Genomic DNA, 16,706 nt, shown 5'->3' on the forward strand with positions numbered 1-16,706 from the left:
GTGCAACTGCTGCAGTGCACCGATATGAGCGGCGACATGCGTATGTACATGACCAAGGCCACCGTGGCGTCAATACTGATGCAAGACTGGCGTTACGATACAGGACGGTCATCGTAGGACGCCGTTCGTCGAAAATTGAGAGCCATGTTCCTTCGATATACCCCAAGACATATCAACTAGCTGCCTGCACGCGTATTGAGTCAGTAAGCTGCTAGAAGGAAAGCCAGCAGGGCGTAGGCGAGCAAGACGTACGAGAAAGCCCAGTTCGGCGTCCGAAGACTCCTCTTCTCAGCGTCACTCCCGCTTCCAATCACCGCACCCCGGGCAGCCGTTCTCTTCCCGTGGCACTGCTGCGAAGTCAGCGATATTCCGCGCTTCCTGAGGTGCCCACGCACCTTCGGCGGGGGCAGCGAGGACAGTCAAGGTCGCGGCAGCAAGGATCAGCAAGCGGATTGAGAGCTGCATAGTGGCGGTATGGTGTGAAAAGGCATGTGGCGGCCGCTCCCTCTTTATATACGATGACGAAAATTCCACAATCAGAAGCGTGACGATAAGGCAGGCCTGAGGGGACCGACTGCGCTTTCTTGGATGATGGATCTGCTGACTGCCGGAGTTTCAACACATGGAGAAACCGTCTTCCAGAGCCCGGCGGAACCTGAGCGAGAAGTCAAGCCGACCGTGGAGATCCTCTCGCACGAGGTAGCTGTGTTTGAGAGGGTGCGTGCGTGCGGGGAACCTGGCCAAACGCACGTCAGCTTGTTGACTTCATGCAGACGCCACGGTCGGCGGCGTAGACGCATTACGGGAGCGCCCCCCCCCCCCGGCGTACCTGCTGTAGACCTCCCGAGTATACTTCCTTGCTGTATACCGCGACTGTATCTGCCGAGGTGCTACATGTCTGGCTCCAGGAGGGTAGCGCATAGAGGGTTCCATGCAGACGCCCCATGATGGATGTGTGGTTATCCATGTCTGGCGGGCTAGGACAGGACGCATATGACTGCGTTCAGCGGATCATCTCAATGAGGACTCGAAGCTTGTTTTGTTTTCGGCTCGCTCTTCCCCGTCCGCTGTCCATTTAGTTCGTTGATCCTGTTCCTTGGAGCCCGGCATCAAAGCTCGCAGTAGCCATTGTTCTGCGTAAGTCCATCGCTCGAGCGAAGATTCCATGGAAAAGCTTGTCGTGGAAGTAGAAGAGACAAAGCCTGCCTAATCGGGAAATTTTGTTGGCCATCGCATGTTTTCGGGAAACGCCGGACAGGCTTCCTTCTGTTGCTGTTGGCGCGACGTGCGTCGCAGTTCTCTAGGGCTTCCTGTTTATAGGAAGCTATCTCCCCCGACAACCATTGAGTCTCTATCCGTAAACAACCATTCGCCAGGGCTGGGTGCGGCCGTTTTGCCTGTGCGTGCAGTCCTGCCACTGCTGCACATGTCTACATCTGCTGATATGACGCCCACACTCAGCATGCCTTCCCTTGTTCTACCCCTGGAGCTTCACGACTACATCATCGATTTCCTCCACGATGAGACCGATGAGTTGAAGCGTACCGCTCTCGTTTGCCGATACTGGCTCTCTTCGTCTCGCTTTCACCTGTTTTCCTCGGTTACTCTGCTGCCGCCTCTGGAAGCGCCATCTCACTCAAGCTCGCCTTCGCCATGCAAACGGCTCGAAAATGTCATAGCAAAATCGCCCGATGTGTCGCGCTACATACAGGAGCTATCCCTGTACGAAGGCAGCCGGCACGGCAGGATGGGCTGGGCGTGGATGCACGCAGAATCCTCGCTGCCAAAACTTCTCGACGCTGTGAAAGGAAGCCTGAACACGCTCTGCATCCAAGCAGATCCACGAGAACGCCCTCCCCTGGCTATCAGGCTCGCCCGCTTCCCAGAATCCCTGGTCCACGTCTTCGGCCGACTCGCAGAACAGCAGGACCCGTTCACCCATTTACGACACCTGCGGCTGAAGGGATTGACGCTGCCTTCACTGCAGTCCGTGGCGACCCTTGTGGCAGCCATGCCGGCGTTGAAGGACCTGGACCTGGTCCATATCAGGGCTTCTTCGACTGAAGAAGTGGCCCCGTACCCAGAGGTATCGGGCTCGCGCAAGGCGGAGCTGGAATCACTACAGGTCATATCTCGGGATGCGGATGGGTTCATTCGCTGTCTGCTCCACGAGCAAGCCTCTGCTAGCCTATACCATTTGCGCTCGCTCGCGTACACGACGGGCATCGGTCACATGGGCGTCGTGAACGATATCCTTCGCGCTTGCCCCAATTCCCTTGCAAGCTTCGAGCTATTCGCCTCGAGTCCTCTACACCAGAGTAAGCAAGAGATCCTGATCTTTTCGTCGGAGCATCGCAGCTAACGATATCATAGTCGTCCAAGCCCCTCCACGCGACGATAAAATTCCCGACCTCTCACGCAACCCCGCTATCCGGACTATCTTGCTCGATGGCGACATCCTGCCCGACTCATGCGATATCCTCCACTTCTCTGTCGCCGTGTTATCAACCCTCCCACCCGAGAACGTCCTCGAGCACTTCAGCCTCACCATCGCGCTCACCTGCCGCCTGCCCGCGCCCACGCTCGACGACTCCCTCGCGTCCTGCGCGCGCCTGGATGCGCTTCTCGCTGAGAACGGAAGATTCCCAAGGCTCGAGCGCGTGCGCGTGGACTTCCGGATATACGAGTATGATCGCGAGGAGGAGGGCGCGCAGCCGGCGGATGTCCTGGCCGGGCAGTTTCTCGCCCGCTTGTCGAAGCTCGACGCGAGGGGCTTGCTGTATGCTGATGTGTCGTCTGTGTAGGCGGACGGAGGGAAGGAAGTGGCGTGTACTGCCGGATTCGACGTAAGCGCAAGGTCTCTTTTGCCAGCCGGCTCACACGGGGCTGATCTTTGCGCTTCGCAGCCTGGTGTTTCCATCTCGCAGTCTACATTGCTCCTCGCGGTCCGCAAGGCGCCCATACTAGGTCACTGAGGGGTGCATCCATATATGAACTGCCGTCAACCTCTCACTCACCGAAATGACCGTGTCCTCGGAAGTCATCGACGACTCGACTTGATTATCATCGCCAATCAGTATAAAATATCCCTCGAGATCAGTATACTAATACTACTCCAGTGGCGCATCACTATTACCGTTCCCACCGCTCTCCTCCGCGTCTTGCGCAAAGCCATCGTCCGGTGGTGCATCATCACTGGCACCTGGGTCGTTCCCTGCCGGCACCTGCTCTCTCCCATTCAGCACCTCCTCTTCGTTCCCATCCGGCACCTCCTCACTCCCCCGCAGAAAACTCAGCAGCGCCCACGTCATGCCGCGCATCTCGGGGTCGTACCACCAGTTGAGCGCGATCGTGACGCCGGACTGGCCCATGCGCAGGTCGCCGACGGACTGGCTCCCGCGCAGGTTGCCGACGGACTGGCCCCCGTGCAGGTCGCCGGCGGACTGTCGGACGTGGTGCCACCAGCCGGCGGGGAGGTATAGCGTGTCGCCTGCGTTCAGAGTGACGGAGAGGGGGTGCACTGATGGGTGGAAGGCGGTCTGGCGCGATGATGATGAGAAAGCGGTCTCAGGGTGATCGGCGGGGTCAGGAATGGAGGCCCAGCGGACAGGGGGAGCGCCGTTCGAGGGCTTCAAAATCAGCGAAGAGTCAGGCGCCGGTCGGATGTATCTGGCGTGCGGGTAGGAGCGTTCTGAGTGGGAGCTGAGGTTCAGTACAGAGTACATGGGAGCCAGACGAGTTGATGTAAAGCTACCTCGCATGCACCACCCATCGGTCGGCGGCAGCAAAATAAAGTGCTTCTGTCCGCGTATGACGGTGTAGATGTTCTCGTACGGATCTTTGGCAACCCCTCAGTATACGTGCTCTACGTCGTCCACGAGAGGGTGCTCATACCGCTATGGATGCTTGTCACGCTTCGCCCATCGCCGATCCATAGATTGACTGCGTCCGGAGAACGGTCTGAGCCGTTTGAGTTCCTGCTAACCAGTCCAAATGTATTGACTCGATTACTCACCGAGAGCTCCCGTACACCATGCCACATCATTCGGTATATCGGCACGCAGTGCCTCAAATTCCGACGGGTCTTCCTGGCCTTCGAACGTGCGGTTCGTATACACGTTCCCGTTCTGCGACTGCAGATATAGGACGTCGCCGGAATCTTGAGACGAGATACGTCAGGAAAGGGAGTGAGATGATGAGGATCGCGCGACCTAGCTTGTGGACAGTTTGTTGAGAAAGGTCGACATGGTCATTTTTTCGACGTGAGGCTCGGCGAAGTATAGCTTGTTGTCAGGGCCTCTGGTAACAGCGTCGGCACGTCTGGAGGTAATACAATTCAGTGAGCTGGAGTATTTGCATGTGACGCTTTCCCTACCCATTTGGTGTTGCAGCGATAGATATTTGCTGCTCTCCCATGCGCTCCAGTAGATGATCATCACTCCAGTGCGTTAAAGGAGGTATATCATGGCCTTCAAAGACTCAAGATGAAAGTAATACAGGCAGTAATAATTTTGACTCACCTTTTATCACAACTGGTCGCGAGACGTGGACAAGCCGCGAAAATTCAAGTGCGGAAGGAGGTGCGTCTAGCGTCTCAATGTACGACCCATTCAAGTCTGAGGAGCGTTTGCTCTTGATGAGCAGATATACGTACATATGGAAATATATGCGTACCAAAGTAGTCCTCGGATAGTTTACGAAGAGCTTCTTCAGAAGGGGCTGCAGACATGGCGCTGATCGTGAGAGTTAAGTTGAACTCGGTCGCGTGACGTCACTTCGATTGTCGCACGTGCCCATCACTCGGACGCGTCCGAGGCGAACGCGGTTTGTCGAGCCCGCTCATCCTCGTCTTCCCGGGACGTGTCGCTCGTCTGCCTCATGCCGCCCAAGAAGAAGTCGACCTCGAAAGGGTCCCTGAAAAACTCAGTGAGCGCCAATGCACACAGATGCAACTGACACTGACTAATTGCCCCAAGACCTCTCAGCAACGCACATTGTTTGATCACTTTCAGAAGAAGGGAAAACCAGATGCAGATGCAAAGGAAAACGGATCGGCCCAAGGCAGTCAAGAGCTGAAGCCTGAGGCGCCGCCCTCTTCGCCACCCCAGATCGTTGAGCCTGAGCCCGTGGATGCATCGGCTGAAGTCGCCACCAGTGCGTTTTGCCCGTACCCCGTGCTATCCGGACTGACGCGCGATCATTAGCTTCTTCACCTGCCGCATCATCTCCATGGACGAATCCCCCACCCTCATCCGGCCCTCCAAGCTCACCTTTACCCATCGAGATCGAGGTTGAAAATGAGAAAGACACGTCGGCTGCTGCTGTCCCTCCAACTACGCCGCGGAAAGTCCTGAAGCCTCAGGTTCCATCCACGCCTGTCATTGGCACCTCGAGGGATGTGCCAATTGTGATCGCGTCTCCTCCTGGTCCCTCTAAGCCAGCGCACCCCTTCTTCAAGCCGCGCGTCGCGCCGCCGAGTCCATCTAAGGCAGCGCGAGCCAAGGTCGACGAGCTACCACCTGCATATCCAGACAGCAGCAGCCAACATGTCCGAGGTCCGCAACTGATGCACCCTATGCCCCGCGCAGCCTTCTACCCTCCTCGACAGCGTACTTCACGAGACCACGGCGAGCACCCTGCGGACCTATCCTTCCTCAAGGTAGAACAGGACAACAGTCCTTCAGCTACTGGTGGTTCCGATGACCCTGAAGAAGTCGATGCCTCAGAGCGCGAGTCATATCTGGCAACGATCCCGGAGGAACATCGCGGGCGCACAGCCATATCCCTTCTGCTCCAAGACAGCGCAGACGGTAGCGAGAAAGCTCACTCCACTTGGGCTCAGCAATGCATGCCTCAAACGGCGGAAGCCGTGCTAGGGAACGAGCGCAACGCCACATATCTGCGCGACTGGCTCAAGAAGCTACAACTGGACGTTAGCAATCTCGCGTCATCCAGCGACGCCGGCTCAGACACCCCGAAGCCAAAGCCCAAACCGAAGGCCCCCAAGCGTCCCATAGGCGCATCTAAACGACGTACGCGGAAGCGACTGCGTCTGGATAGTGATGACGACAATTTCATTGTCGAGACTGGCGACGACTACGCGGAGGAGGACGAGGAGGAAGAATGGGGGCCGGTTGGTGGCGATGAGGACGAGTACGTCCCAACGCGTTTACAACGCAAAGACGACGGCGCTGTCGCGCCTTCGCCAGCGACACCGGCCATACCACCCTCAGTCTCTGCACCTGCGGCACCGTTAGCCTATGCTAATCAGAATGTCGCCCCTCCCAATCCATACATGTGGATGCCGCCGCAAACGGGCGCGTACTACCCCAACTTCATGCAATTCGCGCCGATGTACGCCCAGTATATGCCGTACCCGCAAGCTCAAGTGTATCCGACTCCCGCCTATAGCGTCTACCCACAGTCCGTTGCCCCAAATCCCTACCCGTACTATAACTGGCCGCCACCCGCTGCTGTTTATTCTCCCGTCCCACCGCCAGCCGCACCTGCTTCCGCGCCGCCTCCGGCTCTGCCTACCCCTACACCCCCAACCCAACCTGTTCGTAACGCCATATTGCTCGCAGGCCCCTCCGGGAGCGGGAAGACAGCGGCGGTCTACGCGTGCGCGGCCGAGCTTGGCTTCGAAGTCTTCGAAGTCTACCCCGGCATCGGGCGTCGCAACGGCGCCTCGGTCGACCATCTCGTTGGCAATGTTGGTCGCAACCACATGGTACGGCAGGCGAGGGCGGAGGCGTCGGGTGGCACCAAGGCCAAGAACGCTTTTGCGGCACTGATGAAGCGGAAGGCGGCCGACGAGGAGCCGCCTGCGGACGCTGCCTCGCCGGCTGCCGATACTGCCTCGCCACCGCCTGCTTCCAAAGAGAATGGCGCGACATTCCGGCAGTCGCTCATCCTTCTGGAAGAGGTCGACATCCTGTTCAAGGAGGACACGAATTTCTGGCCCTCCCTCGTCACGTTCATAAAGTCGAGCCGGCGCCCAGTGGTGTTAACGTGCAACGGTCAGTGATATCTCCGCCGCTAGCCCAGGGTTCGCCAACTGACGCGCGCGCGCTTCGCAGACCTATCGATCGTGCCTTTGTGGGCCTACGACATTCCCCTGCAACATGTCCTACATTTCTCGCGCTGCCCAGCCCCACTAGCGACTTCTCTCTTGCAGTCTCTGTGCTACAAACACGCGCGCCTGGTGCCGCGTGAAGACATCGCGCGCTTCTGCGACTCCCGGTGCGACGCCGAGGACACGCGAGCGGCTTCTGGCTGTGATCTGCGGCATGCGATCAACGCGCTGCAGCTGCATTGCACGACGCGTGCGGGAGGAATTCAGAGGGAGGAAGAAGAGGAGCTGTATGTGTTGAATTGGGAGGATTCGGAGGAATCTGGTGGGGGAGACCCGATCGTTGCGGCGGCGGCTCGCTCGGTGCATAGGCGGCGGCAGGCGGTGCACTCTGAATTGCTGTCATTCATGGATGCGCATGCGTGCATTCGCAGCTTGGGACAGGTGTGTTCTACCCTCGCTACCATGTCCGAGCTTTCTCACTTCTTCCCTTCAGATTGACCCCTGGGCTCGTAGCGCGCCTGCCGACGACGATGAGCTGGGGCACCAGGTGCTCTTCGACCTGCCGTCGTACCCCGACGTCGACGTCGCCTTCCGCGACCGCGTCGGCGAGCTCGCCGCCACGGCGGCACGTTTGTCTGCACGCGCCGCACGTGGGCCAGGCGCGGATGTGCCGCCGTCATCGCCGCCCCGTGCGCCCGCATGTTACGGTGCGCGTGCGCTGTTCCGCGCTCGCGTGGAGAACGCGGAGCGCGTCGCTCGGCTGCGTGGCAACCCCGTGCTCGCTAGTGCCGGCGGGGGAGCGGCACTGTTCCTTGATTACCTGCCATATGTGCGCCATATGGCTGCCACGGACGACGCGCTGGAGAGGCTTGCGATGAGCGGCGCTGGCGCTGGCGCAGGCGTCGCGCGCGGGCGGACGACGAGGAACAGCCAGCGCGCGCAATATGTTCGGACGGTGGATCTGACGGAGGGGCAACGGGAAGCGCTGGCAGCTACTGCGCTCGTGGGATAGAAGTGCTGGGACGGGCTATCAGGATTCATCGGGAGGAGGGATGGGAGCGGGCTGCAGTCAGTCGGTCCAGCATGAGGCTTCGAAGTAGCGTTGCGGATGATACCCTAGGAAACTTACCAACACCCATTGTTACCGGTTCGAAACCGGTTCCGTACTGGTATCATACCGGACCCCCTTCAAGTGCTGAGCGGGGTCGGTACCATACCATACGCAATATGTGGCGTCGACGCTCAGTGCGACGCTGAGGCGGCTAGCAGGCTTCGTTGGGCGGTGGAGGACTTTCCGTGACGTGAGCTTTCAGTTTGGCGCCCTCCCTTGTAGGTAGCTGCGATGTGAATGGTTGTCCTGCAGTTTGTGATCATTTGGTGGTCACTTCGAGCCCCGGCGTGTGTCCCTGATTTGCTTGATGAAACCGCCTGCGCACGGAAAGTCTGTGCTGCAGAGCGCCACAAAGTGGCAAGCAACCGTTTCCGAACCTCGTCTGGACGGGGTCCCGCACCGCTCACGGTACGAATGGTAAAGGTTCCGGGAGGTATCATCCGCAACGCTACTGTACTTCGAAGCAGGGCGTAGAGGACTTAATTTAGCCATACATGGCAGTCACGGTGGCGGCGGGCTAGGGCACGTGGCATTTCCGGGGGAGTTTGATCATGTTGGCCGCTCGCTGATCTCTTCTCTCACTTTCCATTGCCTGTCCCCGGCGCATACAGCAGCGATGTCGCACACGCCCACGCCCAGCTGAGCATGCAAGACGGCCCGACCAGCCGTCTTCGTCCAGAGTCACGCCCGCCGCGGTTCCATCACAGACCCGCCCCTCCACGCGGCCGCCTCATCAAGACGCGCTTACACCGTCTCCCTACGCACGCTTCCCGAGCTTCCCATCGTGCGCATGGAGGTCCCGCAGCTCACCGCGCTCTTAAAGACATCAAATACGCGTGTCTGTCTCCGCGTCGGGGAAGCTGCCGTTCGACTGCAACGCCCTCCCGCCCGGCCTCACGCTGTCGGGCGGTCTTTTCCCGCTGTGCGCACACGCCTGCCTCGCCGATCGACCGCGCGCACACTCGCCGCGCCGGACTCCACCCCCTATACCCCCTCCCCTTCCTCTCGCTGATGCAGCGCACCGCGGCGCGGCGTGACATTTCGTGTACTGTACATATCTAAACAGCGTCGGCGCGCGCAGGTGGCAGCTGTATTGACGGCTCGTTACTACCAGCTGCTCTGTTCCGTACGGTGTAAATAGATACACTATTCAATGCTAGACGTACCAAACTTTCTCTCATCTTCGTGCGTGAGTCGAGCGAGAGCGAACGAGAAGCCAGCAAGTGCTGCCCCCGCCGCGTCGCGTCGCGCCTCACACCGAGGAGACGCACCCCTTTCCAACGCCGAAAGCGCGGGATTTCTGACCTCACCGACGCGCCGCTTACGACCAGCCGCACTTCCTCACCACTTTCCAACCCTCGATCCCATCTCGCAGCCACCCCTTCGTCGAGAAAAGCCTGAGAAGGGGGAATTGGCACGAAATGCCCCTTCCTTACCTCCCCCCGTCGTTGCGAAAGCCCCTTCGACCGCTTCTAACCCCCCTCAACTCCTCCCCTCCCACCCCGTCACCCTGCACATCTCGCGCTCGTCGTCGGAAAAGTCGAACACGCGCGTGTCATCGGTGCCGAGCGCCTCGTGCGCGCGGGGTTTCCCGAGTTCGAAATCGGAGGGGAGGGGGAAGGGACCTGAAAGCAGGGTTAGCAGCGGACTCGGGACGTGAGGCGTATCCTACCTTGCTCAGTCGACGCTTACTACCAGCCGCACTTTACTCGGAATTCCTAACCACCCCCTTCGCTCGACACCCTGTCAAGCGTGAGTAGGAGCAACACCCCCCTCCCCCACTTCCCCCCGCGCGGGCTACCAATCATAATCCATCGCATCCCATCCCCGCTCGCCCATCCTACCCTGTTCAAGTCGCACTCTACCAAAATCGCGCGCTTGCCACTAACCCTCCCTTCGTCTGAGCATCGACCTTTTGGTCTCCCTCCTCAAGAAGAACTGGCAAAGCGTCAGGTCGCTGCACACCAAGACAACCACGGGCAAGCCCGTCCGCTTGTTCTAAGCGTCGTGCATCGCGTCACCTAGAGAACGTAGTCAGAAGTGTTCGAACACCCCACCCGACGCTTGCAGAGGCGTCGCGTCGTCGAGCGCGAGTCGACACCCCAGCCCTAGTGGCTTGACAGAAAGACGCGCAGCACTCACCTCGCCTTCTTCTCATTACGAATACCCTCCTGCAATCCCTTCCTTCGCTCGTGAAGACCGAAGCGCGCGCTCCCCTCCCCCTCCCCCTCCTCCCCCCTCGCGAAGGACGAAGGCGGATAGCGCGTCAACGCGGTTGTTTCCATCGCGCCCGGAACTGAAAACTCGTTAGTGGGTGAGTTGGAAAGCACGCCCCCACAAGCACACCAACCACGCCCCATGCGCACCAACCCAAATCTGAGCGCCCCTCCCTCGCAGTCGCGCACCACCTCACGGTTTCCCAGGCTTAAGAATCGTGTTGAGGGTGGCGCGTGTCGTGAAGGGGAGGGGTAATGAAGGGATATCGAAGGGGAGGGTGTCGATGAGAGCAAGAGGGAAGAGGAGGGGAAGGGGAAGGGTGGAGGGAGGGCGGAAGGAGGAGAGGAGGAGAATAGGGGAAGGGGGGAGGGAGGGGAAAGAGGTGGGAAGGAGGGGGGACTTGGAAACGGAGGGAATGAGTGTGGCAAAAGACAGCTCACCGCCGACATGGTATGACAGCTACCTTCGCGGGGGAGGAAGGAGGAAGTCCCCTCCCCCATCGCCTTCTTCACAGCGAACGCACGAATTGACCGCCGCCGCCCAGCGGTCACGAGCGCACTGTACACAGAGGTCAGTCGTCGATAGTAAGAGTGGGGTAGGGAGGGTATCCTACCCTCCACGCAGAACGCACCTAGGGAGCGCGCGACTGCGCTCAACGGTTTAGGGGCACCGGAATGCCGGCGGGAACAAGGTCAGTACGCGTTAAAGAAGGAAGGGGGAGGGACGGTGCCCCACCCCCCACCCTCTTCGCATTGCGCACTCAGGCGCCCGCGCGTGCCTCCGGCGGCTCTATCCCATCGAAACGTCCCCTTTTCACGCGTTGACGCGCTCCTGACAATTTTCAGGAGGGGGAGACCCCCCACCCCGTCGCAAATCTCACCTAGGAACCTTGCTCTCGCCTCCGGCGGTTCGGCCTCGCCGAAAAGGCGTTCGGAATCCTGCGAAAGGGGGGCAAGTCAGCTTCTTGCGAGTAGAAGGGCGGGGGGAGGGTAGCCCACCCTCGTCGCATATCTCATCGCGCAACCTTGATGAGCGCCTTCGGCTGCTCCCCCTCGCCCCAAGGGCGCCCGAAATATCCTGTTTAAGATAGTCAGTCATCCTCATGACAAGTAAGGGGGTGAGACGGTGACCCACCCTCGTCGCATCCTTCAACGAGGGACCCCGCGCGTGCCTCCGGCGGCTCGGGGTCATTGAAAAGTCGTCCAACTAGCGTGCAAAATGGGGCTCAGTGAGCTTCTGGCAAGGGGGAAGTAGAGGGAGGGAGTCCCACCCTCAACGTATTCCTCACCCGAGGAGCCCAAGTGGGCCTCACCCACTTCTCCCAAAGGTGGGGCGACCCCCTCCCCCATCGCGTAACTCGCTCGGATCAGTGTGAGCGTGCCGGCGGCTCAATCTAGCGAAGATGGGGCCCAGTAAGCTTGACCAAAAACCAGGAAGGGGCATAACTCACCGACAACTTCCCCCCTCCCTCCCTCCGCCATTCAAACGCGCCCGCAGCCATTCCTTCTCATCAAATGGGTGGGAGAAGACCCTCCCCCTTCGCGGCATTCGCCCAAGAGCCACGCGCACGCCTCGGCGGCTTGCCGCCGTCGAAGATCATCTCGATGGGGAAATCAGTACGCTTAAGACATGAGAAGGGGGAGGGAGGAAGACCCACCCTTATCGCACTCCTTAACGAGGGGGCCCTCGCTCGCCTCCGGTCCATCGAACTCGCCTAAAGTCGCTCAAAAACAATGCGAAGGGGGACCCTATGATAAGAGACGGCGGACGTAGGGGTCCCCCACCCTCGTCGCATCCCACTTCGAGGGATGGCCCCGCACGCCTCTGGCGACTCGGACTCAGCAAAAGCCGTCTTACACGGGTTCAAGACACCCCCATCGTGACTCAAGTTGGAGAAAAGGGGGAGGGCCCCCACCCTCTTCGCAGCCTTCACTGGGGGTGCGCGCGCGCCTCCGGCGGCTCGACCTCGCCAAAATGTTGGCCGACGGTCGCGTAAACTGGGGTTCCTCCGTTTGTGACAGAGGAAGGGAAGGGAGGGCACCCTGCCCTCCTCGCATCCTTCACCGAGGGACCCCGCGCATGCCTCCGGCGGCTCGGGGTCGGCGAAAAGTTGTTTCTAAATCCTTTGAAAGCGGGGTCAGCACGATGAGGTCAAGACAGTAGGGGTTGAGGTACCCCACCCTCGACGTTGTCTTCATCGCGGGGGAGCGCGAGCGGTAAAGGGATCAGCTCACCAATAACATCACCCCCCTTCCGCGCCGGAGTGCCTCCGCATATCGCTCTCACCGAGAGTGATGGGGGCGAGACCCCTCCCCCACCGAATATTTCGCCCGAAGCAGCGCGCGTGTGCCTTTGGCGACTAAGCCTGATCTGAAAATGGGTTCAGTGAGGGCGATTTGTAGAGATAGAAAATTAGAAAGGCGCATAACTCACCCAGCATCCCCCCTCCAAGCGCGTCCCTTTCCCTCAAAGCAGCGGGGAGGGCCCCTCCCCCACCGCTTAAGCTTGCAGGGGAAGCGCACGCATGCCTCCGGCGGGCGGGGGACCTAGGGGAATTCATGGCGGAAGGGGTCGGCGATGTTGATGTATGATGAGCATTACTCACCGACGCGCAGTAATGCCCCTTCTCCAATCTTGGAAGAGATATACCCCTCCCTCTTCGCCTAGATCGGCAGAGGGAGCTGGCGGGTGCGCCTCACGGACCGGGAAATGGCGATAATTTACTTCGGAAGGGGGTCAGAGGGATTTTGGGTGCGCTCGGGGGGCGAGCATAACCCGCCAAGACCGAGGATAGACTACCCTCATTACGCCCTCCACCCGAGAGCGTGCGTGAATGCCTCCGACGGCTCGGGTGTCCAAGAAAAGGCAACTGAAAACGAGTCAGCACGACGTGAAGGTGGGAAATGCAAAGAGGCATCGCCCTCGACGCGCGTTTGTTGACTCACCAGTCCCCCTTCACCCCAAGTTCGCTATCACGATCGGATTGGGTACCCTGGGCCTCCGAGATTCGAGGAAAAGGCCCCCTGCATTATCCCGTGCTGTCGGAATGACCCGGGAAAAGGGCCTAGACGGAGAGGGGAGGTGTCCTGGATCGTTGCGCGTGGTGACGACGACAGTCGGGGATATCCCAGACGCCGACGTAGAGGAAGGAGGGGGCGGGCAACGGCGTGCCGAATGCTGCGCTCATCGCCTGCGCTGAGGTGATCCACGAGACGCAACGGAGGGGAATTAGCTCACCGACCTGACAACGTTCGCACGTCTTCCAAGTCGCGTCGGCAGCGAGGAAAAGGGGGCGGGGCTTTAGGGTAACATCGCGATCTACGCCTTCGTTGAGTACGGGTGCAGCTGGCGGTGAGAAAAAGCGCAGACTCACCGAGATGGGTACGCCAATGAGACCGTCCTGTTGTTCCTCTACAGAGACGGCATGCAGCCCTGCCGTCGTCGGAGGCCGTACGGCGGCCCGCTCCAAACCGAACGTCGTCAAGCGGCTTCTCGAGCACGTCAAAAGCACGAGTGATAGGGTCGTGCTCACCGCATACCACAACGCCAACCGCGTCGCTCGGAGTGCCAGACGCGCCGAGTCAGGGATATCAAGGGTCGCCGAAAAGATCGACCATGTCCGCAGAGACCCCCGACCTGCAGTTGCAAGTCTGCTGAGCGCACATCGAGGCGCAGAAGATGAATGTGGCGTCGACGCTGATGATGGTGAGATGAGAGCGGTAGTCGCGAGTCGTGGCGGTAGACGTGATGGCCTAGAGCACGCCCGGTCAGGGTGGCACGACGTCGGAAATCCAGCCCGTCCTTACCCGGCGAGCAAGGGGCAGACAGAGACGTGCAGTGCTATCACTGTCCAATGAGTTAGGAAGCACATTAGATAGATAGAGAATCGATAGACGTACCCGAGGAGCATTAAAGCCGACAAGTGCGTTTGGTGTCGATTGATGGTGCGCGTTGCGAGAAGGCTGTGAAAGCGATCAGCAAAAGTGTAGAGCGCTCGTAGGAATGCAAGCGGGCGCTTCAAGGAGTCGTAGAGCGCCTGAATAAGGAGTAGGGTGAGTATGACAAGTGATAGTGATTAAGAAAGACGTACTTACTAGTCAATGCCGAAGGGGCTGTTTGACCTGAAGGAAAGAGGTTGTAAGACACAGAAAAAGAAAAAGGTTGGGGGACTCACATAGGACGAGAGTAAGGAAGTATTGAGGAAGAGAGGTCGGAGAGAAGGGAAGGTAGGACAGTGTGAGGAAGGCAGTGGATCGCTGATTGGAGCGGTCAGATGCCCTACCTTTTATACCTCGAAAACGGCCCAACGCCGTGCCCAGTCGTCGCCCAATCTTCCAGACCGGCGTCGCATATTTCCGGATCAGACCTCGGCGGTCCGCGACCGGGACCCGCCCACTGAAAAGTCGGAAGATTGGGGGGATGCGCGGAGAGCGCGCATTCAATCTTCCGCCGCTCCCCTGCGCGATTGTCAGCCAGAGCGCGCAGAAAATGCGTCGAGACTTACTCACCCGGGCTTGGAGTGCCGTGCACGTGGCCCCCGGCGGGGAAGTACGGGGGGTTATGCGAACTGTTCGTTGGGTGGCGCGCAAGTTGCTGGGTGTTGTATCGCGTCCACTTGACCGCATCCGCTGGGCAGCAGCGTCAGTATGGTCAAAGAGAGCGCACTGGACGTCGCGTGACACGTGGCAGTGCTGACGTGGCGCGGGTGCGACGCACCAGAGACCGGGAAAAAGTCGAACTCGCTGCCATCACGTCGTTTCTCCATTTAGCAGGCTTTGAGCCGGGCGGAGGGGCAGCGCACCAAAAGCCCGTCCTCCTCATTGACTCGCTGCCTCAAGGCTCCGGTAGTGACGCGGCACGTGTATGCGTCAATGTCAAGATGGTTGTCGGTCCTCGGTGAGGGGACGATGGGGCTGGTCCATTGTTCTCGCCAAGGTGAGGATAGCAGAGTGGGCGCGGACGCGCCGAGGCCGCCGCCGGCGCGCATCAGCCTTCGAAACTTCTGATCCGATATTTGAGTGTCTGGAGCGTTGTGTTTGGAAGGAGCCACGTACCGTGAAGCGAAGGAAGTCTTCGGGGAGCGGAATGGCGGCGAGCGGATATTCGCCGGACTGGATGCGGGGGTCGAGCCCGGGGAGCGTCGTGATGCGCTAAAAATGTTAGATAGTGTAGCCGGATTGACGCACAGGGGGCTAGGTGTCGTGTATAGCACACGTTCGCGACGGGGAAGATGCGGGTGGACGAGGAGACGATGTGTATTGCGAGTTGGCTATTGCGCCGAGAGCGCCCAAACGTCCCACGTCACATCTATACTACTCGCAGACAATTTATCTGTGTTTATCCAGTCAGCGAAGGCCTATGCGGTGAATGCAAGAACGTACCAAAAGCGACGCCACATATTGAAAGCGGCCTTCCCGACGTCCTACAGACCTCGGTATGCCGTGGAGAGGGATCGAATTTGCAGAAATCAGCTCTCCTATGTTCCCCCCTTCGATCATTAGAGGTAAGATATGTTCACCCAAGTGACGACTTGCCAACCATATTTGGGCTGGGTGTGCATACATCTTGCTTCGATCTTCAGAAACGATAAGAGAGGACGCGTTCTCTGGCCATCGACACCAGTTGTACGTCCGGAAATGCTTCAGGGATGCGCCTGGTATATGGCTGGACCCATCGTGGGTGCTGGGGGTAATGGGGGATAGGTGCCGTCGCCCGAGATCGCGTCGTGAAGCGGTAGGCGTGTCTTTGGTCAAGTTCTGATGAATCTCGGGGTGCTGCTCATTCCTCACGTCGGAGATGGCGAGGAAAACATCCAACGACGAGGACCCCGTCGTCAGAACTGCGGGGGGCGACGGCGATGGTCACAGAATGCGAGAGGCGGGGCGGGGGAAGTGCGGTCGGCAACTGCCGATGACCGGGGGCGCGGGGCGGAAGCCGGTAAGCGCCCGGCGCTCAAGGCGCGCGCTGCTTGTTCTCCGCCGTCACCATCGTTCCCCGTGTCTGCGCGCCACCCCGTCGACCGCCTCCTCGCTGCGCAGGTGTCTTTGGAGATGTCGTAGGCCCTCTTTTCTCATTCAGTCCGACTGTCATATGTTAAATTCCATCTATTTTGCTCATTTCGCTGCGAGAAAACTTTGCGGGACAAGCCCTCTAGCGGCGACCTCTGCGTTGAGCATCGCGCTGCTCAAACACGTGTATTGGCAAGAACAAGATCGCCTCAACTCAGGCACCCGCAGGGAGATGTTCTAGGCAAGGGGCGAATTGCTGATTTGTTGACTGCGACGGGCTTCTCGTCAAAACCTT

General features: G+C 59.5%; 9 protein-coding genes across 9 annotated transcripts; 5 read left to right on the forward strand and 4 right to left on the reverse strand.

Moving 5' to 3' along the window:
• Positions 1–1,426: 1,426 nt before the first annotated feature.
• SCHCODRAFT_02498501 (uncharacterized protein) lies at positions 1,427–2,804 on the forward strand (the record flags this gene model as incomplete). Its single annotated transcript, XM_003036438.2, has 2 exons — positions 1,427–2,318; positions 2,374–2,804. The coding sequence occupies 2 exons, from the start codon at positions 1,427–1,429 to the stop codon at positions 2,802–2,804; spliced, it is 1,323 nt and encodes a 440-aa protein (XP_003036484.1).
• Positions 2,805–3,110: 306 nt separating this feature from the next.
• SCHCODRAFT_02574743 (Clavaminate synthase-like protein) lies at positions 3,111–4,752 on the reverse strand (the record flags this gene model as incomplete). The annotated part of the gene is made up of 8 exons (XM_050343867.1): positions 4,675–4,752; positions 4,521–4,616; positions 4,376–4,469; positions 4,217–4,320; positions 4,016–4,159; positions 3,895–3,960; positions 3,755–3,838; positions 3,111–3,691 (listed from the first exon to the last, which is right to left on the reverse strand). The coding sequence occupies exons 1-8, from the start codon at positions 4,727–4,729 to the stop codon at positions 3,111–3,113; spliced, it is 1,224 nt and encodes a 407-aa protein (XP_050200413.1). The 5' UTR covers positions 4,730–4,752.
• A 78-nt stretch (positions 4,753–4,830) lies between these two features.
• SCHCODRAFT_02574746 (uncharacterized protein) lies at positions 4,831–8,509 on the forward strand. Its single transcript, XM_003036439.3, has 5 exons — positions 4,831–4,926; positions 4,977–5,154; positions 5,205–7,019; positions 7,080–7,516; positions 7,569–8,509. Exons 1-5 carry the CDS (start codon positions 4,879–4,881, stop codon positions 8,085–8,087), a joined length of 2,997 nt encoding a protein of 998 aa, XP_003036485.1. The 5' UTR covers positions 4,831–4,878; the 3' UTR covers positions 8,088–8,509.
• A 266-nt stretch (positions 8,510–8,775) lies between these two features.
• SCHCODRAFT_01220509 (uncharacterized protein) lies at positions 8,776–9,514 on the forward strand. Its single transcript, XM_050341276.1, has one exon. It carries the CDS (start codon positions 8,832–8,834, stop codon positions 9,246–9,248), a length of 417 nt encoding a protein of 138 aa, XP_050200414.1. The 5' UTR covers positions 8,776–8,831; the 3' UTR covers positions 9,249–9,514.
• A 496-nt stretch (positions 9,515–10,010) lies between these two features.
• On the forward strand, positions 10,011–10,211 carry SCHCODRAFT_02499043 (uncharacterized protein; the record flags this gene model as incomplete). The annotated part of the gene is made up of 1 exon (XM_050343085.1): positions 10,011–10,211. A coding segment is annotated over one exon (201 nt), but the record flags the coding sequence as incomplete, so codon positions are not given.
• Positions 10,212–10,343: 132 nt separating this feature from the next.
• SCHCODRAFT_01080870 (uncharacterized protein) lies at positions 10,344–11,507 on the reverse strand (the record flags this gene model as incomplete). Its single annotated transcript, XM_003037798.2, has 7 exons — positions 10,344–10,482; positions 10,600–10,802; positions 10,844–10,961; positions 11,035–11,049; positions 11,103–11,234; positions 11,284–11,341; positions 11,402–11,507. The coding sequence occupies 7 exons, from the start codon at positions 11,505–11,507 to the stop codon at positions 10,344–10,346; spliced, it is 771 nt and encodes a 256-aa protein (XP_003037844.1).
• Positions 11,508–11,524: 17 nt separating this feature from the next.
• Positions 11,525–11,759, forward strand: SCHCODRAFT_02501094 (uncharacterized protein; the record flags this gene model as incomplete). The annotated part of the gene is made up of 2 exons (XM_050343105.1): positions 11,525–11,614; positions 11,700–11,759. Coding segments are annotated over 2 exons (150 nt in total), but the record flags the coding sequence as incomplete, so codon positions are not given.
• Positions 11,760–12,273: 514 nt separating this feature from the next.
• SCHCODRAFT_01074711 (uncharacterized protein) lies at positions 12,274–12,719 on the reverse strand (the record flags this gene model as incomplete). Its single annotated transcript, XM_050340975.1, has 2 exons — positions 12,274–12,519; positions 12,645–12,719. Coding segments are annotated over 2 exons (321 nt in total), but the record flags the coding sequence as incomplete, so codon positions are not given.
• Positions 12,720–13,467: 748 nt separating this feature from the next.
• On the reverse strand, positions 13,468–15,168 carry SCHCODRAFT_02501065 (uncharacterized protein; the record flags this gene model as incomplete). Its single annotated transcript, XM_003037799.2, has 9 exons — positions 13,468–13,891; positions 14,067–14,155; positions 14,210–14,249; positions 14,303–14,365; positions 14,494–14,524; positions 14,578–14,659; positions 14,712–14,860; positions 14,912–15,031; positions 15,120–15,168. The coding sequence occupies 9 exons, from the start codon at positions 15,166–15,168 to the stop codon at positions 13,468–13,470; spliced, it is 1,047 nt and encodes a 348-aa protein (XP_003037845.1).
• Between the last annotated feature and the right edge of the window lie 1,538 nt (positions 15,169–16,706).

The sequence above is a fragment of the Schizophyllum commune genome, assembly GCF_000143185.2.
Source record: "Schizophyllum commune H4-8 unplaced genomic scaffold SCHCOscaffold_5, whole genome shotgun sequence".
Taxonomy (NCBI): Eukaryota; Fungi; Basidiomycota; class Agaricomycetes; order Agaricales; family Schizophyllaceae; genus Schizophyllum; species Schizophyllum commune.

Bases quoted from the DNA above. Each gene is read 5' to 3' on its own strand.
- SCHCODRAFT_02574746 (XM_003036439.3), top strand. From the start codon at position 4,879: ATGCCGCCCAAGAAGAAGTCGACCTCGAAAGGGTCCCTGAAAAACTCA. The intron at 7,020-7,079 runs GTCAGTGATATC...CGCGCTTCGCAG, and splicing joins AGTGGTGTTAACGTGCAACG to ACCTATCGATCGTGCCTTTG. The intron at 7,517-7,568 runs GTGTGTTCTACC...TCTTCCCTTCAG, and splicing joins GCATTCGCAGCTTGGGACAG to ATTGACCCCTGGGCTCGTAG.
- SCHCODRAFT_01220509 (XM_050341276.1), top strand. From the start codon at position 8,832: ATGCAAGACGGCCCGACCAGCCGTCTTCGTCCAGAGTCACGCCCGCCG.